Raw genomic sequence first — 25,762 nt, forward strand, 5'->3', positions numbered from 1 at the left:
GCCAAATTTCCAGGTCGCGGACCGTCCGCGTGGTGACGCCGGACCGTCCGGAGTTACCAGAAATATTCTCTTAATTGATTCGGCTGACAATGAAGCCGATGCAAGTGATTGGAGGACACCTATACTTAATTATTTGCGAAATCCCAATATCAGGACAGATAAGAACATTCGGCGAACAGCTTTCAAGTATGTTTTGATGAGTGATGAACTCTACCGCCGAACAGTCAACGACGTCCTGCTTAAGTGCTTGGGCCCAGATGATGCTATATTGGCCATGGCCGAAGTACATGAAGGAATTTGTGGTACCCACCAATCGGCTCCAAAGATGAAATGGCTGTTGCGAAGATCTGGTTTTTATTGGCCTAACATGATAGCTGATTGTTTCAAGTACTACAAGGGTTGCCAGGTGTGTCAAAAATTCGGCGACCTACAGTTGGTCCCTGCAGCTGAATTACATCCTATCATCAAGCCTTGGCCTTTCAGAGGATGGGGATTAGACTTTATTGGAGAAATTCGTCCTTCATCATCAAAGGGGCATCGGTTTGTGTTAGTTGCCACTGACTATTTCACCAAATGGACTGAAGCCGTTGCTCTGAAGAACATGACACACAAGGAGGTAATTGAGTTCATAACTGAGCATATTATTCATAGATTCGGCATTCCCCAGACCTTGACTACAGATCAAGGTACTTCTTTTATGTCAAAGGAGGTACGTGAATTTGCCGAATCATACAGGATTAAGCTACTTAATTCATCTCCATATTATGCTCAGGCCAATGGACAGGCTGAGTCTAGTAATAGGACATTGATTAATTTAATAAAAAAGAAGATATCTGATAATCCTAAACATTGGCATAAGATTTTGTCTGAAGCTTTATGGGCTCATAGAATATCTAGACATAGAGCTACTAAAGTATCTCCTTTTGAGCTTGTCTATGGGCAGGAAGCAGTGTTGCCTGTGGAAATAAGTTTGAATGCTGTCAGGTTTGCCAGACAAAATGATCTAACTGTTACTGACTATTATAATGCAATGATGGATAATATTGATGAAGTGACCGACAAGAGGATGATAGCTTTGGAGGCAATAAAAAGGACAAGATCATGGTAGCCAGGGCCTACAACAAGAAGGTCAAAGCAAAATCATTTCAAGTAGGGGACCTGGTGTGGAAGACCATTCTGCCTCTAAGGAATAAAGACCGGAAGTTTGGGAAATGGTCGCCAAGCTGGGAGGGTCCTTATAAAGTAAGACAGGTGATGTCTGGCAACGCCTATTTGCTACAAACATTACAAGGCAAGGATTTGCCTAAGGCTTTGAATGGGCGTTTCCTCAAACAGTACCATCCTAGTATGTGGCAAGATGCCTAAGAGAACCGATGTAATCACATCGAGTTAGTTGCTTTTGGTTTGCTCAGCTCCACCAAAAGGCAGGGGGGCATATGTTGAGCCCGCTTTTAAGCCGGCGGACGGTCCGGCCCTGAGGCCGGACGGTCCGCGGTCCGGACAGTCCGCGCCTGTGGGCCGGACGGTCCGCGCATGCGCAGAGCAGTTTAGGGTTCCGAGTTTTGTGCTACGATTGTTAGCTATATTCGCGGGACTAGCTCGGAATCAGTTGTGTAAAGGGTCCAGCCCCCCTCCTCTATAAATATAGAGGTCTACGGCCGATTTGTAATCATCAACAATCGAATCAATACAACTTTTATTCGCATTTTATCCTAGGAGTAGTTCTAGTCTAGTTTAGGTTTAGCCTCTCAATCCCCAAATTCTCCGCCTCTCCTCGACTCTACGTCGATTAGAGGAGTCTAGGTCGGTCTACCCGAGCCTAGACACCACCTAGGATCTCTCCTCCCCGACGGGGTCCCTCCCGGGAGCGAGATCCAGGCGCCGTCGGCGATCTTCCGCCGTCCCTGCGTACGCGCGGACCGTCCGGCCCCAGGGCGCGGACCGTCCGGCCGTCAGGCAGGAGCCCTAGCCGCGCACCAGGCCGCGGACCGTCCGGCCCCAGGCCGCGGGCAGTCCGCCCTTGCGCAGAGAGCACCACCGCGCCTCGCACCAGGCCGCGGACCGTCCGGCCCCTGCGCGCGGACCGTTCGCCCCTGTGCAGAAGGCACCGCCACGGTTCTTGTTGAGTGTTTGGCGCTCCAAAAAGGCGTCAACAATCACCTATTCACCAACTCTTGGTGCTCTCAGTTATGAGTAAATTGAAGGAGATTGGAGTAGATTATGGGGGTGTTTGGTGCAGCTTAACTTCACAAAAATGAGCTCAGCTTCGTAAACTTTTGAGTTGAGCAACTCTACTTTAAAGTTGCAAAGTTTCTGAAATTATTTGGCTTGCAGGTAACTTCACTAAAATGAGTTCTTGTTTAGAAAAAAATCTCTTTTACTCTTAAATGATGTATGCAACTGGTTTGTTTAGAAATGTTGTCATCTCATCAAAAATACTTACTTGACAACTTATTAAATACAAACAAAATTCTAGCTTAATTTACACCAGGAGGGTGCAGGCGGACAACACAGACGAGGCGGGCATGGTGGACACTGGACGCCGACGTGAGGGGAATAGAAAAAATATCCACTCGTTTTTAGAGTGTAACCGGCAATAAAGGTAGATAATTTTGTCCTAACTTTATGACTAACTTTATGAGAGAGAGAGTTAAAATTGTAAGGAAAATGGACCCCAACCATTTGGCTCAATAGATTTTAGTGTTTGATAAACAACATAACCTATGAACTAATGTGTTTGCTAGTGTTTGTGTTCGTAGTTCACAGGATGCTAAAGCGACTTGGACTAAGTCATTAAGGAAAGCAACACCTCAAAATAAAACATTATGAAGATCAAGTGAAGTCCAAAAAATGAAGAAAGTTGTTACCACAGTGGACTGTCTGGTCAGGAGCACTGGACTGTCCGGTGCCACACGCCGGACTGTCCGGTGCACCCAGGAACAGTAGCCCAACGACTAGTTCCAAGTGGCACTGGTGGAGAGAAGGCACCGGACTGTCCGGTGTGACACGCGGACTATCCGGTGTAAAAGCCTGCAGCGCCAACGGTCACCTGCTGTGTCAGATCCAACAGCTAGGCACACCGGACAGGGGCACCGGACTGTCCGGTGTGCCGCAAAGAGCAGCAACTTTTCTCCAACGACTACTTTTGTGTTCGGTTCTATAAATAACACCCCAACCGGACATTTCAAGGCGTGGAAGCTCAAACAGCATACCAAGGCATATAGTAGACATTGCCAAGTTCTTATACACCCAAATGCTTAATAGAATCACTCGGTGATTAGCGTAAGTGTTTTACGAAGTGCTTAGGTTAGTTAGACCGCATTAGCGCTTGATCTAGGTGAATCCTATTTAGTTGAGTGAGTTTAGAAAAACCACACAATCCCTCGGCTCTTGCACGAGCCGTTGTAATTGTACCGAGTGGGGCGAGTCTTGCGAGACTGTGACAACCGCGTTTGTGTCACGGCCGCCACCATGTATCGGAGGGAACAAGACCCGCGGCGTTTTCTGCCGGAAGCTCGATAGTGGAGACGGCGGGGAGCGTCCGAGAGGAGCCGGAAGCGGAGCACCAAAGGCACGTGGAGAAGGCCCGCGACTCTCTATGGAGTTACTCGATCGTGGTACTTGCTCCTCGCGTGGACTTCCCTTTGCGTAGGGGCACCAACGAGGATTAGTCGGGACCTTACATGGTTCCGGATACCTCGGTAAAAATACCGGTGTCATCTACGAAAGTTTACATCTCTACCTTGCTTCACTTATATTAAGCATTTAAGTTTCAATCTTGTCTTTATACTTATATTGTTTAGGATTGGAACTTAGATATTGCGGTAGAGATAGCAACACTTAGACAAAATCTAGTTTGCACGTTCTAGTTTGATTAATTGCATAAGTTTTGCTTTAATGATTTATTTACGGCCTAGTTTAGAAAAGTTTTAGAAGTTCTAATTCAACTTCTCCTATTAGGCGTCACTTGTTTTCTTCAAAAATCATGCATTCGTAAAGTACCTTTTTAACTAAAAGTTTTTGGTGAAATGGAAAGTAACTTCATATTTTTTGGTGAAGCTAAGGCCCTGTTTGGAGTGTAGTTTTAAAAACCATAGTATTTCAATACCACAGTCTGGTAATTCTCATGATATAATCATAAATTTCTTTTACAGCAATCAATTGAACACCTGTTTGGTGCCATCAAGTTCAATTCAAAAGCGTACAAACCAAATAACACACAATAGTTCATACGGACTAAAAAAGACTAAAATAAATGCCAAATGTTATATTCTCTAGTTTCGCAGCTCTCATCCCATTTCACTAGCTACTGCTTCTTTCCGTAGAGCAAAATACTTTTATAAATCTGTCAAAAATAAACCATTATGATATAAGTCAGAATTCAAGAATTAAAATCTCCAAAAGTTAACAGGAAAAAAGAAGTATTAATTGCATGCTTGACTAAGGCCATGTTTGGTTTTAATTAGTCTTAGGACTAAACTTTAGTCTTAGGACTAAACTTTAGTCCCTACTTGTTTGGTTTAGGGACTAAATAGATTCTAAAGTCATTAAATACATTGTCCACAAGACTCAAATGCCCTTGGAATACACTCATGTGAGCTTTTAGTCTCTTTTAGCACCTATGTGAAGGACTAAAGACTAAATCATTTTAGTCCATATTTTAGTCTTAGTGTTTGGCAAAAAAAGGACTAAATGGGACTAAAAACTAGAGACTAATCTTTAGTCCCTCTAACCAAACACCCCCTAAACTTCGTTTATAGTTTTTTGAGCACGTAGTTTCCCATATGTTGACTATGACCAAGGAACAAGAGAAGTGCAATACTCTTCCTCCCCACCCCTCTGTTACGTGGTGTATATATACAGATTTTGAGCTTTCAAACTACAAGCAGCTATGAGCTATGTGCCTGTGCTTAACGCACTAGGAAATATGTGGAGGAATTTTTTCAATAGGAAGAGAAGAGATGGTGAAGAAATAGAAAGTGTGATGCATTGGTTAGCTAATAATTCTTCTCATGAGTACACCTATCCACACATCCATCCTTTCAGGAAAGAAGCACGTTCAATAACTTCTCCAAGGGCATAAGGTACGAGCTAGGCGAGAATTTCGTATGGAAAAGGTAATTTTTTGCAAGCTCATAGAGGTCCTTCGTGACAGCAATCTACTTACAAATAGTAGGGAAGTTTTAGTTGAAGAAAAATTGGTTACATTCCTATTTTCCCTTTCAACAAATGCAAGTAATAGTTCGATCCAAGAACGATTTCAGCATAGTGGTGAGACTATAAGTCGACACTTCAATACAGTTCTGCAGGATATTGTTTCATTGTCATCAAGGATAATTCAACTTCATCCAATCAACACTCCATTCCAGGTTTCCAGCAACACGAAGTTTATGCCTGATTTTAAGGTAATTTTAGTAATGATTTTGTCAAAAAAATTACTGTGTTCTATTGTTATTAACCTATTTTTTTAGGACTGTATTGAAGCTATTGATGGGACTCATGTACCTATCACTATTTCTCCTAGTTTGCAAGATCCATATAGTAATAGAAAGGGTGGTTTATCACATAATGTGATGGTTGCATGTGACTTCAATGGTCAGCTTGTGCATGTCAGTGCTGGTTGGGAAAGATTAGCTTCAGATGCTCGAGTATTAGAAAATGCATTAACTCATGGTTTTTATGTCCCTTCTGGAAAATTTTATCTAGTTGATGCAGGATATGCTAATACTCCAAATTTCATTGCTGTATTCCGTAATGTTCGGTATAATTTGCAAGAGCAAGGCAGGAGTAATCAGAGACCAAGTAATGCGAAGGAACTATTCAACTTAAGACATGCACAACTCTGCAACCATGTTGAACGCATTATTGGTGTTCTAAAAATGTGTTTCCTTATACTTAAGTGTGCATCTTACTACCCTATTGATGCACAATGAGATATTGTGCTTGCTTCTTGTGTTATCCACAACTTCATAAAGAAGAATGAAGGTTCTGATCAATGGCTACATCAAAACAGTATGCAAGTCAATCCAACCGAGATAGTGGATGTCTCGGATGGAGATGAAGAATACGAAGATGATGTGCAATCTCTAAATGAACCTTGACGTGTAGGAAATATTAAAAGGAACCAAATTGCACAGGCTATGTGGAATGATTACCCCTAACAGCTTGCACCTCCCTATCAGTTTGTGGCAGACTGCAACTACGCACCTCCCTAGTTTTTTTGTTCTTCGCCCATTGCTCTATATTGACTATGGTGTACATCATAGTTCAATCCATGCTGAGTATTCAAATCAATCTCTTCTTGAAAGAAATCAGTCCATGAATTTTGCATAGTAGGTGTGGTTGGGCTAGGTGTACTCATAAGTTCATCCTCATCCAAAACAATGAGTTCAGACTTATATGCCTTCTCTAAAGAACTTCTACAATGCTTCCCTGTAGCTACTTTACCTATGGATTCAACAAAAATGGTTTATTAATGAGAAAAAAAATGATTCACACATAGATAGGTAAATAGAAAGATACCATTGTAAATCTCATGCAGGTCTTCATAGTATGGGAAGGCTTTATCCTTCCATTTCTGTAACTTTTGTGGTAGGTCTTGCCAATTTTATGATACTGTAGTAGCCATCTTTAGGTTGGGGTCCCAACCAAATCCACTCTTTGATAAAATCAGATGCACTGCATTATGGTCCTTCTTGAGCCTTTGTTCTCTATCCTTCAGTTGAGATACAATGAAGTTTGCTGATACAGATTTTTCATTCATACGCTGCGTCTTGTTATTCCAAGCTTCCTTGGTCCAACCCTTTTGTGCACGATGTCTTGGTAAATTGTACTCTTTAAGGATGCTAAAAAAAACTGGTTCGTGCTTGACTCCACTGTGTCCTTGTGTCTTTTGTCCGTGATAAATACAATATATCATATCAATACAGAGATGCGTGTCTGTTCAATAAATAATAATAGAATAAGAAGAAATATCATTGACCATGGAAATTTGTTCGTTGCATTGGATTAAAATCATCTGATTATGTATCACGATTCTTAGATTAAATAAGAAATTTGTGTGAAGGCGCATCTGAACCCCAAAAGAAGAGGGACGACCAAACAATACAGGAAGTAAAACCATACCTTTTTTGCCGGCCACGGAATCTGAGGCGAGATCAGCGTCCGGGACCGACGACATCTGCGGCGAAGCTAGGTCCTCCAGTTTTGCGATGGGGAATGGAGAAAGAGGAAAAGAGTGTCTGTATTAGGCTGTCTCCAGCAACGTACCCTAAATTCCGTTCTCTAAAGAAATATTCTCTGTCCTTTACAGCATTCTCTAAAAGATTATGTTCTCTATATCTTCTTCATCTTCAGCAACGTCACCTAAATTCGAATCTCTATATCTACAGTGTTAACATAATCCATAAACTACAATGTTTGTTCTATATCTCATCGTATATATTTTGGCAACCATATTAACATAATTTATTGCAATCATATTTTTCAACAAATTACAAATTATTGTAGAATACATAGTAAAATATTTATGTACAGCTAAAAGATGTTGAATATATGAAATGGTCGTTCTCACATATGTCCATAGAAGATCTTTTAGTTCCATTTTTAGTTCTTTTTTACTGGTCAGCGGAGACGTTCCTGGCATTGTTTGTTTTTTATTGGCGCTATGATAGTAGCATACGGCTTCCCGTACGAGAGCTGACAGAATAGCGGACGGACAGGAGATGCTAGATTTGGCGGACGCTGAGGCTCCGCTAAATTTTAGCGAACGCTATACATGTGCTTGTTGGAGACGAAGGTACACGCTAAATATAGCGTACCGAACGCTTTAACGTTTCTTGTTGGAGAAAGCCTTAGAATTGAGGGGAAGAGATGCGTGGACGGTGAGAAAAGGGCGCGGACATTAGGGTCGCTTCGCGCGCTCTGACGAAAAACTTTGGTCTGGACTAGGGCTGGAAAATTAGCTCGAGGCTCGCGAGCCGGCTCGAGCTCGGAGCGGCTCGGCTCGGCGCAGCTCGCGAGCCTCGAACGAGCCAAGCCGAGCCCCTTCTTCGAGCTCGTTTTTGCAGCGAGCCGAGCCGAGCCGGCTCGTTCCAGCTCACGAGCCTTGCAAAAATGATCAATTTATGGAATAATAATAAATATTAGATAATTTTATGGATAATAGCTTATTTTTTAGTCTTTGATGATGAATATATTACAAGTTATAGTTTAATTTACTCATAATGTAGAATGATGATTTTATATTTCAAATTTATATAATGTTAATTCATCAAATAATGAAACGATAAGTACAAGAATATGGCTCGCGAGCTAAGGTCGAGCCGAGCCGAGCCTCTTTCACCAGCTCGTGGAATGGACGAGCCGAGTCGAGCTCGTTCAGTCAACGAGCCGCACCGAGCCGAGCCGAACTCGGCTCATTTCCAGCCCTAGTCTGGACAGTATTCTATACCCAGAAATAATGTGGTCTTGTCAAAACCAAGATTTTAAATACCATGGTTTAAAAGAGTCTGCCAAACACATTTTGGTTTCTAGACCATGGTATTCTCAGATACCACATTATTTTCTTGGGACTAGAAAAATACAGCCACTCCAAACAGGACCTAAGTTATTGAAGTTAAAAGTGTTTATGAGCTAAGTTGATTTTCATAAAGTGAAACAGTCCTAAACACCCCTATATCACTTGCTAGCCAAAATTGAACAGAAATCTCCTCCTATCCCTATGCAACCGAAGGTCTCAGTGGGCATGCAGCATGCTGACAGGGCGCCGTTGAATAGGGCCATCGAATCAGGTGGGCACTCGCATAGAGCACTTCGGCCATCTTTTCATCTTTTTGCACGGTGTTCCTGCCATGTTTCCTTATGTTCCATACATATAGTTCTACTTACGCCAATTGTAAGCACTATACATACACAGGTGTACATGTCCCTATATGCTGTCCGGGTCCAAGTCTCGAAGACCATGATAACAAACTATACGGCAAAAACTGGTGCCTTGATCACCTCTGGGCATACTTCTGGGGCGGCGAGCACGACGACGACGAGGACAGGCCCGAGAACACGCTGCCCTCCGCCTTGTCCTTGCTAAACGCCTTCAGCACGTCCTCTTTCAGCTCGCAGAAGCGCATCCTCTTCACCTTCTGCTCATCGGCTGTGCCCCTCTGGAGGTAGAACTGGTCCAGACCTTCCGGCAGATCGTCCTCCAGGAACTTGTCCAGCACCTGCGAGCAGTTCGGGAAGTACCGACGGCCCAGCTCCACTGCAAGAAGTCATCGGATAAAAATGGGCGAACACCAGATCAGATACATTGTATCAATCATGTATTTTGAACATAGTCACAATACTTCAGGTACACGTAGAATCCGTGATTGCGTCCGAACTAAATTTTCTGGAGATAGCTGCAGGGCATGTTCACTACAATGGAAAAGGTTGACGGTTGAAACTTTCACCTGTTTTCATCAGTGCATCTACCCTTGAACGGAGCCTTTTGTTTTGTGTCACTGGCGTCTCATTAAGGTCCACCTCCCTCAGTTTACCAGAAGTGCTTGCTGCAACTGCAACTATACCGCCGAATTCTTCTGTGGTGTCTGCTTGTGCGATTTGCATGGCGACCTTGGCTTCAGCAGGAAAGAACAATCTAGCAAATGCAACTGCAGGAACAATACTTAGAATGTTATGGTGCAGGGAAAATAATGTAGCCAATAACATAAATCACAATCTTCTTATAAACGTGAACATAAGACAAAGCTCACGACAATGACATATCCCAACCCCAAGTTCTAAGGTGCTATTTGATCATCATCCAGTGGTGTGAAATCATTCTCGTTATATTATCTAGAACTAGGACACTACTAGGTTGTGTGCAATATGGACAGGCAAGTGGCAATTTAATAATCCAGGCTTGTCATCTGTAATTAGATTAATTTGGGCTTTGTGACTACAATTGTTTATTTCCTACAACATGTACAGCTTTCACCAATTTGAAAAAAAGGAGAAATTGATGTGGTATGGGGTGGGCGTTTTCCTTTTTCCCTCTTTATGAGAACAAAAGGTCAGGCACATGTCATTAGTCTACAAGCTAGCCTGAATCAATCCACCTGACCTCCAAGCTTTTAAATTTTCAAAATTTGAAGCGGCAACAGGCAACCAATCAGAGCCATTCTATCAAGCATGGTATGGACTTCACCTCTGTTTTCCAGGTAGAGAAGCTTCATGTGAAGATCATCTGCCAACAAAGGCGAGGTGACGGCATCTTCCACCGCCATAGGATTCCGCATCATCTCCCTCTCTAGAATATCTATACACAGCCTATCTTTATTTGATTCTTGACCCTGCTCCATCTTTGTATTGTAGTCTTTTGCTCTTGTTAACCTCCGACAAATACCAATTGCGCTCCTGCCATCAGCTGTCAGTTGTGACACATTTGCCCCTTTGTTAAGGAGACACATGATTATAGCTGGTTCTCTCCTCATAGCAGCCAAGTGGAGTGCTGTGTACCCACGGCTATTCTTCAAATTTAAGTTAGCCATTGCCAAATCTAACAGCTCTGAGACAACTTTAGGATCACAGTAAGAAGCAGCATAGTGTAATGCGTTGGCATCATCTAATGTGATGTCGGACTCATTAAGAAGCAACTTCACAAGCTCAACATCATCAGAGTCAAGTGCCCTGTGGATTCTTCTGACTCTTTTCTCATGCACAGGGTCCGAAATGAACGTATCACCATCAGCAGTTTGTGACTTCTTGCGCAAATTTTTTATCTCATCAACTGCTTCTGGAGGGAGCTCCTTATCCAAAGATATATCGTCGAGATCTGATCTAGCAATCCTTTGAATACATTTGTCGATCACTTGAGTCAGCCCTGAGTGGGAAGCAACTTCCAGAATAGGAATAACATCCTCCACTAGAGTCTTGTCTACAAAATTAAGAAGCCGGCGCTGTAGAAGAAGACCATGTTAACCATTTGCCTTCCATAAATCGACAAAGCAAAGCTGAATTGATGTTAAACAGATTGATAAATTATACAGCCATAAATGTAATATACAAATGTTGAGCAGCCTAATGAATAATGATTCCATTTCAATTCATAGACTTCAAGCCACCAGGTTCGCTTGAATCAACTAAAAAAGCAATAGCCAACAATTTTAGTAGTTCAACTATTAATAGTTTTTTGTAGTGTCACCACTCGGATTGGAAAAAACAAAATCAACAATTGAACAATTGTAGCGATTCAGCTATTAATAACTTTTTGCAGTGATGTGGTCAACACTCGGATTGGAGAAAACAAAATCAGCAATTTTAGCAGTTCAGCTATTGATAGCTTTTTGTAGTGATGTAGTCAACACTCGGATTGGAGAAAAAAAATCACAAATCCATTTCTAGTCTACCGAAGCCATGTACAGTATTGGCATAGAACGAAACAATTCCTAAAGAAATTAGAGTTTAATCCTATTGACAATGGGGCGAGCAAGAACCAAATTGCGTCTCACCTGGAAGAGCGAGGTGAGCTCGGGGATCTTGAAGGTACACGCCGCGTACATGAGCTCGACCGCGGACCTGATGGCCGGCGGGCACGAATCGTGATGGCACACTGGGTCAGCACAAGACACCACGTCGACCGGTGCCGGCCGGAGCTTGCCGGTGTACAGGTACCCCAGAAACGCCTGGAAGGCCTCGCGCCCCACGCGGCCGGCGGGAACGAGATCCTCCATCTTGTACCGCGGCCTTCCACTGGCAGCCCCCTCCGCGGCTACTCCGGCGCCGGCGGCCGCATCACCGCGCGCTGCCCCTGCGCGGCCGCGAGCGGCGAAGAGGTCGTAGAAGAAGTCGCTGCGTGCGGCAAGGATGCAGCGGTGGATGGGTACGGGCGGCCCACCGTCGGGCACATCGACGTCGGCGTCGCTGCAGTCTAGGTCCGGGTCGAGGAGCAGCCGCTCGAGGTTTTTGCTGAGCCGGTTCAGGCTCACGGCCTCCACGCTGCCTCCGCTCCCTGCGGCAGCGACTCCACCACCCCACCCCTGGCCGGCAGGCAACGGGGGAGTCTGGGGCGGCCCTGGCGGCGGCAGCGCGACGGAACAGGGGCTCGAGCCGTTGGACAGGTACGACGACGACGACGCGAACGTGATGGACGACGACGGCTCCATGGCTTCCCACAACTGCCAAGCGCAAGACGCGAGCCCCTACTTGTGCCGGACCCGGACCACTACGACCATGAGATGGTGGTCGCCTCAAGCGGTTTCGGCAGCCAAACCGAGAACTTTCTGGCTTTGCACGGCCAAACACCCCCAATTCTGCGCTCTGCTTGGCTGGCTCCAGGCAAATCCGCGTCGGCAAAAGCCTCCTCGACGTGACCCTTCCTAGAGCGGCACGGAAGTCGGCGTAAATCACACGCGAGTCCTCCCAGCGTTGCCGATCCCGGACTGAAATCTCACCGGCGCTGCGTCAGGCCAGGAACAGAAAATATGGTGCTTCCCCTTCTTCTTCCTACCGGGCGGTGGCTAAATCTCAGACAAGTGAAAAAGGGATCCAAGAGGGCAGCATAGTAGCTACAGGGAATAACGTGAGGGATTGTTGGCCGGTGCTGGGAGGGGCGAGGACTGACTGAGGAGCGGTAGGGGTCCAACGGAATCGTGGAAGAAGAGTCCGGGGGAAACGCAGTTGCGTGGAAAGTAGGGAGATAGGGATGGGGGAAAGAGTGGATCGAAGAAGACGACGACTCGACGAGGAAGGAGAATAGACTAGAGAGGCGCCGGAAGGAGAATAGAATAAACAAGTAAAAAAATCCAAGAAATCTCGAGTATTTCGGCGCAATTTGAAGGAAAACCTGAGCCCTGTGCCCCTGTATACGTCGTCAAGTGACGCCTGACCAGGGTGACGTCGACGGCAATCGGCAAGGCTCGTCTGCCTGGCGTCGTCCTCATCCTCTCTAGTCTCTACGGTCCCCAACACCTTATCTGTCAATATTTCTTTTTTCAAAAATCAATATGTCCATGTTTTTCTGTTACTCCTAGTAGGTGTGTGAAAGTTTCTTGTGACTATTAAAAAAGAAAGACTGAAGTTATATGTCAACGTATCCCTAATAAATACCGTAATGAATCCGTAAATAAACTGTAACAAAACTCTACTCTAATAAATCATAAGAAGGGAAATTCCAACACTTCCTACGCCGTTCAAGCACGTGTGAAGCTAGAAATTTAATCAACAAGACAGTTTAAACATCGATTTCGTCCAATTGAATCATCGACCGCAGACTTTCTCCTCAATCAGCCTCTCTCGAAATTAGTTTGTTTTACATAACAAGCTTAAATTGTGAAATCTACTTTAAAGGCTATGTGTCAAAGGTCCAAAAAAACAAGTCACTTTGAGTTTGTTATTGGAAACGAAAAATATAAAATGGACAAATTGTGTAAGAAGGTGTATTTGATTTATTGGGTCAAGAGACAACGAGTACTTTTCGTACGGGACTCTCGATTTGCAAGCCAAATTAGTTATATGAGGTGAGGTGTGTTGTGCCCCCATGTTTGTTTGTTGCACCCACATGTCGCTCTAAGCTTTACCTCCAAAGCTACCTTATGCTTCCGCAACGAGATGTATCTTCGAGATAGTGAGGTATATATATGACATAGTAAATATAAATGTAATATGGATCTTTATTAAGACGAAAGGAAGATAAAAAACAAGGCTTTTGTAAGCACCAAGACATATCATCAGATGTTGGCAAAACATCATCTATAACTTTATTAAGAAACGACAGACGCACAGTGTCAGTCATGCATCTTAGAGCCCAACTCTCTTATGGACAAGCCCCATTCTAACGGGGCCTAGGGTCCTGCATGTCGAGGACCTTACGCGAGAGCCTTGGCTTCCTAGGACACCTTCATGTCGAGGTCTCAAGCACTATATAGAGTGTGCTGAAAGGGAAATAGGGTTAACCACTTTCTATAAATAGATTTTAGTAGTTGACGATCAACACAAACCACATGGACTAACTAGTTTGGCTAGATGTGATTTATCTCAGGTGCATAAGGTTCAACACAAACCAAAAAGAAATCCAGTTAGCGACACAATAAAAAATGAAGCAAAGGACTTGAGTGTGCTGATTTTTGGCGCACCATACATTGTTCGGTGCACCAGGCCAGGCGCCCTTCAAACAGGCCACACTCGGGAATTCAGAGGCGCGCTCCGCTATAATTCATCGGACTGTCCGGTCAGCCAGCGGAGCAATGGCTCTCTGTGCGCCAACGGTCGACTGCAAAACGCTATAGTGCGAAACAGTGCCGCGACAGAAGTTAGAACACAGAAGTCAGAGGTCACCGGACTGTCCGGTGTGGCACCGGACTGTTGAAAGGGAAATGTGCCCTTGGGCCATTTCTAAGTATTTTGGTGATTTAGTGTCCAACACAAGTGCCCAAGTGTTAAATGGTGGACAAAGTACAAACCAAGTATAAAGGTATGTTTCTCAGAATTAATACATTGTTTTAGAGACTAATGTATTGTGTCTAAGTGCTGGAAACAGGAAAAATCAAGTTGGAACTAAAGATGACTTTGTTCAGCCAAAGTCAGCTCTGACTGGGTGCACCGGACTGTCCGGTGGTTCACCGGACAGTGTCCGGTGCGCCAGGCTGGCTCAGGCGAACTTGCTGCTCTCGGGAAGTGATTAACGGCGTACGGCTATAATTCACCGGACTGTCTGGTGTGCACCGGACTGTCCGGTGAGCCAACGGTCGGTCGGGCCAACGGTCTGCCGCGCGATCCGCGCGAAACACGTGGCCGAGCCAACGGTCGGAAGGGGGCACCTGACTGTCCGGTGTGCACCGGACAGTGTCCGGTGCGCCAACGGCTCCAAAGCGCCAACGGTCGGCTTCGCCAAATAAGGAAGGAGATCCGCACCGGACAGTGTCCGGTGGTGCACCGGACTGTCCGGTGCGCCAGGTGACAGAAGGCAAGAATTGCCTTCCAGGAATGCACTCAACGGCTCCTAGCAGCCTTGGGACTATAAAAGGGACCCCTAGGCGCATGGAGGAGTACACCAAGCATTCTCTAAGCATTCCTAAGTGAAAGTCGCCTAGAGGGGGGGTGAATAGGGCGAAACTGAAATTCTCAAAAACAATCACAACTACAAGCCGGGTTAGCGTTAGAAATATAATCGAGTCCGAGAGAGGGCGTGAAAACAAATCGCAAGCAAATAATGAAGTGAGACACGAGGATTTGTTTTACCGAGGTTCGGTTCTCTCAAACCTACTCCCCGTTGAGGAGGCCACAAAGGCCGGGTCTTTTTCAACCCTTTCCCTCTCTCAAACGGTCCCTCCGACCGAGTGAGCTTTCTCTTCTCAAATCAACCGGGAGCAAAACCTCCCCGCAAGGACCACCACACAATTGGTGTCTCTTGCCTTGGTTACAAGTGAGTATTGAACACAAGAAAGAATGAAAGAGAGAAAGCAATCCAAGCGCAAGAGCTCAAATGAACACGGCAAATCACTCTCACTAGTCACTAGGGCTTTGTGTTGAATTGGAGAGGATTTGATCACTTTGGGTGTGTCTAGAATTGAATGCCTAGCTCTTGTAAGTGGTTGAGAAGTGGAAAACTTGGATTGCAATGAATGGTGGGGTGGTTGGGGTATTTATAGCCCCAACCACCAAAAGTGGCCGTTGGGAGGTTGTCTGCTCGATGGCGCACCGGACAGTCCGGTGCACACCGGACAGTCCGGTGCACACCGGACAGTCCGGTGCCCCCTACCACGTCATCACTGCCGTTGGATTCTGACCGTTGGAGCTTCTGCCTTGTGGGCCCGCCTGGGTGTCCGGTGCACACCGGACATGTACTGTTTGCTGTCCGGTGTGCCAGCATGGGCGATTCTGACTCCTGCGCGCGCTGCGCGCGCATTAAATGCCGTTGCAGGTAGCCGTTGGCGCGAAGTAGCCGTTGCTCCGAGGTTGCACCGGACAGTCCGGTGCACACCAGACAGTCCGGTGAATTATAGCGGAGCGGCGAAGGAGAAAACCCGAGGCTGGTGAGTTCCTGAGGCCGACCTTCCCTGGAGCACCGGACATGTCCGGTGTACACCAGACAGTCCGGTGAATTATAGCCGAGTCGCCTCTGGAAATTCCCGAAGGTGGCGAGTTTGAGTCTGAGTCCCCCTGGTGCACCGGACATGTCCGGTGGCACACCGGACAGTCCGGTGCGCCAGACCAGAGGTGCCTTCGGTTGCCCCTTTGCTCCTTTGTTGAATCCAAAACTTGGTCTTTTTATTGGCTGAGTGTGAACCTTTTACACCTGTATAATCTATACACTTGGGCAAACTAGTTAGTCCAATTATTTGTGTTGGGCAATTCAACCACCAAAATTATTTAGGAACTAGGTGTAAGCCTAATTCCCTTTCAATCTCCCCCTTTTTGGTGATTGATGCCAACACAAACCAAAGCAAGTATAGAAGTGCATAATTGAACTAGTTTGCGTAATGTAAGTGTAAAGGTTGCTTGGAATTGAGCCAATATTAATACTTACAAGATATGCATGGATTGTTTCTTTCTTAGATAATATTTTGGACCACGCTTGCACCACATGTTTTGTTTTTGCAAACTCTTTTGTAAATCCTTTTCAAAGTTCTTTTGCAAATGGTCAAAGGTAAATGAATAGGATTTTGCAAAACAATTTCAGGATTTGAAATTTTCTCCCCCTGTTTCAAATGCTTTTCCTTTGACTAAACAAAACTCCCCCTAAATGTTCTCCCCCTTTTGAACTCAATAAGATACCAATTTGAAAAATACTCTTGGAAAACACTAATCCCTAATTAATTGGTGGGTGGTGGTGGTGCGGTCCTTTTGCTTTGGGCTCATTTCTCCCCCTTTTTGGCATGAATCGCCAAAAACGGAATCATTAGAGCCCTCGAAGTGCTATCTTCCCCTTTGGTCATAAATAAATGAGTTAAGATTATACCAAAGGCGAAGTCCGGTCCTTTAGCTTTGGGCTCTTACTCTCTCCCAAAGACGAAGTCCTTTTCTTTGATGCTCATTTCTCCCCAAAGAATAGAGAGTTGCTTGGAGTGATGGCGAAGTATGAGTTACGGAGTGGAAGCCTTTGTCTTCGCCGAAGACTCCAATTTCCTTTCAATATACCTATGACTTGGTTTGAAATACTCTTGAAAACACATTAGTCATAGCATATACAAAAGAGATATGATCAAAGGTATACTTGTGTGCTATGTGTGCAAACTAGCAAAAGAAATTTCTAGAATCAAGAATATTGAGCTCATGCCTAAGTTTGGTAAAAGTTTGTTCATCAAGTGGCTTGGTAAAGATATCGGCTAATTGATCTTTAGTGTTAATGTATGAAATCTCGATATCCCCCTTTTGTTGGTGGTCCCTAAGAAAATGATACCGAATGGCTATGTGTTTAGTGCGGCTTTGCTCGACAGGATTGTCGGCCATTTTGATTGCACTCTCATTATCACATAGCAAAGGAACTTTGGTTAATTTGTAACCGTAGTCCCGCAGGGTTTGCCTCATCCAAAGTAATTGCGCGCAACAATGTCCTGCGGCAATGTACTCGGCTTCGGCGGTTGAAAGAGCGACCGAATTTTGCTTCTTTGAAGCCCAAGACACCAAGGATCTTCCCAAGAACTGGCAAGTCCCCGATGTGCTCTTTCTGTTGATTTTGCACCCTGCCCAATCGGCATCCGAATAACCAATCAAATCAAATGTGGATCCCCGAGGGTACCAAAGCCCAAACTTAGGTGTATAAGCCAAATATCTCAAGATTCGTTTTACGGCCGTAAGGTGTGATTCCTTAGGGTCGGATTGGAATCTTGCACACATGCAAACGGAAAGCATAATGTCCGGTCGAGATGCACATAAATAAAGCAATGAACCAATCATCGACCGGTATACCTTTTGATCAACGGACTTACCTCCCGTGTCGAGGTCGAGATGCCCATTGGTTCCCATGGGTGTCTTGATGGGCTTGGCATCCTTCATCCCAAACTTGTTTAGAATGTCTTGAGTATACTTCGTTTGGCTAATGAAGGTGCCCTCTTGGAGTTGCTTTACTTGGAATCCTAAGAAATACTTCAACTCCCCCATCATAGACATCTCGAATTTCTGTGTCATGATCCTACTAAATTCCTCACAAGTAGATTCGTTAGTAGACCCAAATATGATATCATCAACATAAATTTGGCATACAAACAAATCATTGTCAAGAGTTTTAGTGAAGAGTGTAGGATCGGCCTTGCCGACTTTGAAGCCATTAGCAATAAGGAAATCTCTAAGGCATTCATACCATGCTCTTGGGGCTTGCTTGAGCCCATAAAGCGCCTTAGAGAGCTTATAGACATGGTTAGGATACTCACTGTCTTCAAAGCCGGGAGGTTGCTCAACATAGACCTCTTCCTTGATTGGTCCGTTGAGGAAGGCACTTTTCACGTCCATTTGATAAAGCTTAAAGCCATGGTAAGTAGCATAGGCTAATAATATGCGAATTGACTCAAGCCTAGCTACGGGTGCATAAGTTTCACCGAAATCCAAACCTTCGACTTGGGAGTATCCTTTGGCCACAAGTCGAGCTTTGTTCCTTGTCACCACACCATGCTCATCTTGCTTGTTGCGGAAGACCCATTTGGTTCCTACAACATTTTGATTAGGACGTGGAACCAAATGCCATACCTCATTTCTAGTGAAGTTGTTGAGCTCCTCTTGCATCGCCACCACCCAATCCGAATCTTGGAGAGCTTCCTCTACCCTGTGTGGCTCAATAGAGGAAACAAAAGAGTAATGTTCACAAAAATGAGCAACCCGAGATCTAGTAGTTACCCCCTTATGAATGTCGCCGAGGATGGTGTCGACGGGGTGATCTCGTTGGATTGCTTGGTGGACTCTTGGGTGTGGCTGCCTTGGTTCTTCCTCATCCTCCTTTTCTTGATCATTTGCATCTCCCCCATGATCATTGCCATCATCTTGAGGTGGCTCATCTTCTTGATTTTGCCCTTTATCAACTTGAGCCTCATCCTCATTTTGAGTTGGTGGAGATGCTTGCGTGGTGGAGGATGGTTGATCTTGTGCACTTGGAGGCTCTTCGGATTCCTTAGGACACACATCCCCAATGGACATGTTCCTTAGCGCTATGCATGGAGCCTCTTCATCACCTATCTCATCAAGATCAACTTGCTCTACTTGAGAGACGTTAGTTTCGTCAAACACAACGTCACAAGAAACTTCAACAAGTCCTGAGGACTTGTTAAAGACTCTATATGCCCTTGTGTTTGAGTCATAACCAAGTAAAAAACCTTCTACAGTTTTAGGAGCAAATTTAGATTTTCTACCTCTCTTAACAAGAATAAAGCATTTGCTACCAAAAACTCTAAAATAAGAAATATTGGGCTTTTTACCGGTTAGGAGTTCATATGATGTCTTCTTGAGGATTCGGTGAAGATATAACCGGTTGATGGCGTAGCAAGCGGTGTTGACCGCCTCGGCCCAAAACCGATCCGAAGTCTTGTACTCATCAAGCATGGTCCTTGCCATGTCCAATAGAGTTCGATTCTTCCTCTCCACTACTCCATTTTGTTGTGGAGTGTAGGGAGAAGAGAACTCATGCTTGATGCCTTCCTCCTCAAGGAAGCCTTCAATTTGAGAGTTCTTGAACTCCGTCCCGTTGTCGCTTCTTATTTTCTTGATCCTTAAGCCGAACTCATTTTGAGCCCGTCTCACGAATCCCTTTAAGGTCTCTTGGGTTTGAGATTTTTCCTGCAAAAAGAACACCCAAGTGAAGCGAGAATAATCATCCACAATAACTAGACAGTACTTACTTCCGCCGATGCTTATGTAAGCAATCGGGCCGAATAGATCCATGTGGAGCAGCTCAAGCGGCCTGTCGGTCGTCATAATGTTCTTGTGTGGATGTTGGGTTCCAACTTGCTTCCCTGCTTGGCATGCGCTACAAATCCTGTCTTTCTCAAAATGAACATTTGTTAATCCTAAAATGTGCTCTCCCTTTAGAAGCTTATGAAGATTCTTCATCCCAACATGGGCTAGTCGGCGGTGCCAGAGCCAACCCATGTTAGTCTTAGCAATCAAGCAAGTGTCGAGTTCAGCTCTATCAAAATCCACCAAGTATAGCTGACCCTCTAACACTCCCTTGAATGCTATTGAATCATCACTTCTTCTAAAGACAGTAACACCTACATCAGTAAATAGACAGTTGTAGCCCATTTGGCATAATTGAGAAACGGAAAGCAAATTGTAATCTAATGAATCAACAAGAAAAACATTGGAAATGGAATGGTCAGGTGATATAGCAATTTTACCCAGTCCTTTGACCAAACCTTGATTTCCATCCCCGAATGTGATCGCTCTTTGGGGATCTTGGTTTTTCTCATATGAGGAGAACATCTTCTTCTCCCCTGTCATGTGGTTTGTGCACCCGCTGTCGAGTATCCAGCTTGAGCCCCCAGATGCATAAACCTACAAAACAATTTTAGTTCTTGACTTTAGGTACCCAAACGGTTTTGGGTCCTTTGGCATTAGACACTAGAACTTTGGGTACCCAAACACAAGTCTTAGAGCCCTTGTGTTTGCCCCCAACAAACTTGGCAACTACCTTGCCGGATTTGTTAGTAAGCACATATGAAGCATCAAAAGTTCTAAATGAAATAGCATGATCATTTGATGCATTAGGAGTTTTTTTCTTAGGCAACTTAGCACGGGTTGGTTGCCTAGAGCTAGATGTCTCACCCTTATACATAAAAGCATGATTAGGGCCAGAGTGAGACTTCCTAGAGTGAATTCTCCTAATTTTGCTCTCGGGATAACCGGCAGGGTACAAAATGTAACCCTCGTTATCCTGAGGCATGGGAGCCTTGCCCTTAACAAAATTTGACAATCTTTTAGGAGGGGCACTAAGTTTGACATTGTCTCCCCTTTGGTAGCCAATGCCATCCTTAATGCCAGTGTGTCTCCCATTATAAAGCATGCTACGAGCAAATTTAAATTTCTCATTTTCTAAGTTGTGCTCGGCAATTTTAGCATCTAGTTTTGCTATATGATCATTTTGTTGTTTAATTAAAGCCATATGATCATGAATAGCATCAATATCAACATTTCTACATCTAGTACAAATAGTGACATGCTCAATGGTAGATGTAGATGGTTTGCTAGAATTAAGTTCAACAATCTTAGCACGAAGTATATCATTTTTATCTCTAAGATCGGCAATTGTAACTTTGCAAACATCAAAATCTTTAGCCTTAGCAATCAAATTTTCATTCTCTAATCTAAGGCTAGCAAGAGAAATGTTTAATTCTTCAATCTTAGCAAGCAAATCATCATTATTATCTCTAGGATTGGGGATTGAAACATTACAAACATGAGAATCAACCTTAGCATTTAAACTAGCATTTTCATTTCTAAGGTTGTCAATCATCTCACGGCAAGTGCTTAGCTCACTAGACAATTTTTCACATTTTTCAACTTGTAGAGCGTAAGCATTTTTAACCTTAACATGTTTTTTATTTTCCTTGATTAGGAAGTCCTCTTGGGAGTCCAAAAGATCATCCTTCTCATGGATGGCACTAATTAGTTCATTTAATTTCTCCTTTTGTTCCATGTTAAGGTTGGCAAAAAGAGTACGCAAATTATCTTCCTCACAACTAGCATTATCATCACTGGAAGACTCATATTTAGTGGAGGAGTTGGATTTAACCTTCTTCTTTTTGCCGTCCTTTGCCATGAGGCACTTGTGGCCGACGTTGGGGAAGAGGAGTCCCTTGGTAACGACGATGTTGGCGGCGTCCTCGTCGTCGGAGGAGTCGCTTGAGCTTTCGTCGGAGTCCCACTCCCGACAAACATGGGCATCACCGCCCTTCTTCTTGTAGTACCTCTTCTTCTCCTTTCGCCTCCCCTTCTTGTCGTCACCTCGGTCACTGTCACTAGATATAGGACATTTAGCAATAAAATGACCGGGCTTACCACACTTGTAGCAAACCTTCTTGGAGCGGGACTTGTAATCCTTCTCCCTCCTTTGCTTGAGGATTTGGCGGAAGCTCTTGATGACGAGCGCCATTTCCTCATTGTCGAGCTTGGAGGCGTCTATTGGTTGTCGACTTGGTGTAGACTCCTCCTTCTTCTCCTCCGTTGCCTTGAATGCAACGGGTTGAGCTTCGGATGTGGTGGCATCATCAAGCTCGTTGATCTTCCTCGAGCCTTCGATCATGCACTCAAAACTCACAAAATTCCCGATAACTTCCTCGGGGGTCATTTTAGTATATCTAGGATTACCACGGATCAATTGAACTTGAGTAGGGTTAAGGAAAATAAGAGATCTTAGAATAACCTTAACCATCTCGTGGTCATCCCACTTTACGCTCCCGAGGTTGCGCACTTGATTCACCAAGGTCTTGAGCCGGTTGTACATGTGTTGTGGCTCCTCCCCTTTGCGAAGCCGGAACCGACCGAGCTCCCCCTCGATCGTTTCCCGCTTGGTGATCTTAGTGAGCTCGTCTCCCTCGTGCGCGGTTTTGAGCACATCCCAAATCTCCTTGGCGCTCTTCAACCCCTGTACTTTGTTATACTCCTCTCTACTTAGAGAGGCGAGGAGTATTGTTGTTGCTTGAGAGTTGAAGTGCTCGATTTGGGCCACCTCATCCTCATTATAGTTCTCATCCCCTACCGACAGTACCTGTGCACCAAACTCAACAACATCCCATATACCTTTGTGGAGCGAGGTTAGATGAAATCGCATTAAATCGCTCCACCTAGCGTAATCTTCACCATCAAAAGTTGGTGGTTTGCCTAATGGGACGGAAAGTAAAGGTGTATGTTTGGAAATGCGAGAGTAGTGTAGGGGGATCTTACTATACTTCTTGCGCTCTTGGCGCTTAGAAGTGACGGAGGGCGCATCGGAGTCGGAGGTCGATGTTGATGAAGTGTCGGTCTCGTAGTAGACCACTTTCCTCATCCTCTTGTGCTTGTCGCTTTTCCGATGCGGCTTGTGGGAAGAAGATTTTTCCTTCTTCTCTTTGTGGTGAGAAGAGGAAGACTTCTTCTCCTTCCGTTTGGAGGAGGAGCTCTTCTTCTTCTCCTTCCTCTTGGTGCGGGACTCTTCCGATGAAGTGCTCCCGTGGCTTGTAGTGGGCTTTTCGCCGGTCTCCATCTCCTTCTTGGCGTGATCTCCCGACATCACTTCGAGCGGTTAGGCTCTAATGAAGCACCGGGCTCTGATACCAATTGAAAGTCGCCTAGAGGGGGGGGGGGTGAATAGGGCGAAACTGAAATTCTCAAAAACAATCACAACTACAAGCCGGGTTAGCGTTAGAAATATAATCGAGTCCGAGAGAGGGCGTGAAAACAAATCGCAAGCAAATAATGAAGTGAGACACGAGGATTTGTTTTACCGAGGTTCGGTTCTCTCAAACCTACTCCCCGTTGAGGAGGCCACAAAGGCCGGGTCTTTTTCAACCCTTTCCCTCTCTCAAACGGTCCCTCCGACCGAGTGAGCTTTCTCTTCTCAAATCAACCGGGAGCAAAACCTCCCCGCAAGGACCACCACACAATTGGTGTCTCTTGCCTTGGTTACAAGTGAGTATTGAACACAAGAAAGAATGAAAGAGAGAAAGCAATCCAAGCGCAAGAGCTCAAATGAACACGGCAAATCACTCTCACTAGTCACTAGGGCTTTGTGTTGAATTGGAGAGGATTTGATCACTTTGGGTGTGTCTAGAATTGAATGCCTAGCTCTTGTAAGTGGTTGAGAAGTGGAAAACTTGGATTGCAATGAATGGTGGGGTGGTTGGGGTATTTATAGCCCCAACCACCAAAAGTGGCCGTTCGGAGGCTGTCTGCTCGATGGCGCACCGGACAGTCCGGTGCACACCGGACAGTCCGGTGCCCCCTGCCACGTCATCACTGCCGTTGGATTCTGACCGTTGGAGCTTCTGCCTTGTGGGCCCGCCTGGGTGTCCGGTGCACACCGGACATGTACTGTTTGCTGTCCGGTGTGCCAGCATGGGCGATTCTGACTCCTGCGCGCGCTGCGCGCGCATTAAATGCCGTTGCAGGTAGCCGTTGGCGCGAAGTAGCCGTTGCTCCGAGGTTGCACCGGACAGTCCGGTGCACACCGGACAGTCCGGTGAATTATAGCGGAGCGGCGAAGGAGAAAACCCGAGGCTGGTGAGTTCCTGAGGCCGACCTTCCCTGGAGCACCGGACATGTCCGGTGTACACCGGACAGTCCGGTGAATTATAGCCGAGTCGCCTCTGGAAATTCCCGAAGGTGGCGAGTTTGAGTCTGAGTCCCCCTGGTGCACCGGACATGTCCGGTGTGCCACCGGACATGTCCGGTGCGCCAGACCAGAGGTGCCTTCGGTTGCCCCTTTGCTCCTTTGTTGAATCCAAAACTTGGTCTTTTTATTGGCTGAGTGTGAACCTTTTACACCTGTATAATCTATACACTTGGGCAAACTAGTTAGTCCAATTATTTGTGTTGGGCAATTCAACCACCAAAATTATTTAGGAACTAGGTGTAAGCCTAATTCCCTTTCACTAAGCACCAAGACTTCGATTCCGCGCATTTGATTCCTTGCGATAGCAATTAGAGCTCCATTTGAGTTATGAACTCGCTGAGTTGTGTTGCGAGCTCTTGTTGCGACTTGTGTGCGTGTTGTTACTCTGATTTCGTGTCTTGTGTGTGTTGCTCATCCCTCCCTTACTCCGTGCTTCTTTGTGAACTTCAAAGTGTAAGGGCGAGAGGCTCCAAGTTGTGGAGATTCCTCGCAAACGGGATATAGTAAAGCAAAGCAAAACACCGTGGTATTCAAGTGGGTCTTTGGACCGCTTGAGGAGGGTTGATTGTAACCCTCGTCCGTTGGGACGCCACAACGTGGAGTAGGCAAGTGTTAAACTTGGCCGAACCACGGGATAAACTACTGTGTCTATCTGTGATTGATCTTCTTGTGGTTATCGTGTCTTGCAAAGACTCTTATCTAGCCACTTGGCTTTATTGTGCTAACTCCTAACCAAGTTTTGTGGCATTAAAGTTTTAAGTTTCACAGGATCACCTATTCACCCCCCCCCCTCTAGGTGCTCTCAATTGGTATCAGAGTCATTCTCTTCAAGAAGGGACTAATCGCCCGAAGAGATGGATCCTAAGGGAAAGGGGATGGTGGTCAACAACAACGAGAGGGAGTCTATCTTTAATGAGCCGAAAGATGACAAGCCTACGGACTCGGGCTCGAGCCACAAAAGAAGAGACGGGAAGAAGAAGAAGACAAGGCGCATCAAGGAGATCATCTACTACGACGACAACAACGAGTCCACTTCTTCCCAAAAGGATGATGAAGACTACGAGAAAAAGAAAACGGTCAATTCAAACTTTTTTTTTGATTATTCTCGTATTCCGCAAAGCACAAATGCTCATTTACTCTCCATTCCACTTGGTAAACCTCCTCACTTTGATGGAGAGGACTACGGATTTTGGAGTCACAAAATGCGTAGTCATTTGTTCTCTCTCCATCCAAGCATATGGGAGATAGTTGAGAATGGAATGTATTTTGATAGTAGTGATAGTCCCATGTTTATCAATGAGCAAATTCACAAAAATGCACAAGCTACTACTGTTCTTCTAGCATCATTGTGCAGGGATGAATACCATAAAGTGAGCGGCTTGGATAATGCCAAGAAAATTTGGGACACCCTCAAGATCTCACATGAGGGGAATGACGTTACCATGCTCACCAAGATGGAGTTGGTGGAGGGCAAACTTGGTAGATTCGCGA

General features: G+C 45.1%; 1 protein-coding gene and 1 long non-coding RNA gene across 2 annotated transcripts; both read right to left on the reverse strand.

The window, feature by feature from the left end:
- Window positions 1-4,097: 4,097 nt before the first annotated feature.
- Window positions 4,098-7,263, reverse strand: LOC103636613 (uncharacterized). The gene is made up of 3 exons (XR_558078.3): window positions 7,126-7,263; window positions 6,523-6,939; window positions 4,098-4,345 (listed from the first exon to the last, which is right to left on the reverse strand). It is a non-coding gene; the product is annotated as an uncharacterized lncRNA (long non-coding RNA).
- A 1,557-nt stretch (window positions 7,264-8,820) lies between these two features.
- LOC100281196 (regulatory protein NPR1) lies at window positions 8,821-12,866 on the reverse strand. The gene is made up of 4 exons (NM_001367877.1): window positions 11,490-12,866; window positions 10,187-10,937; window positions 9,450-9,650; window positions 8,821-9,259 (listed from the first exon to the last, which is right to left on the reverse strand). The coding sequence occupies exons 1-4, from the start codon at window positions 12,141-12,143 to the stop codon at window positions 9,000-9,002; spliced, it is 1,866 nt and encodes a 621-aa protein (NP_001354806.1). The 5' UTR covers window positions 12,144-12,866; the 3' UTR covers window positions 8,821-8,999.
- Between the last annotated feature and the right edge of the window lie 12,896 nt (window positions 12,867-25,762).

This window comes from Zea mays, chromosome 8, assembly GCF_902167145.1.
Source record: "Zea mays cultivar B73 chromosome 8, Zm-B73-REFERENCE-NAM-5.0, whole genome shotgun sequence".
In the NCBI taxonomy this organism is placed as follows: Eukaryota; Viridiplantae; Streptophyta; class Magnoliopsida; order Poales; family Poaceae; genus Zea; species Zea mays.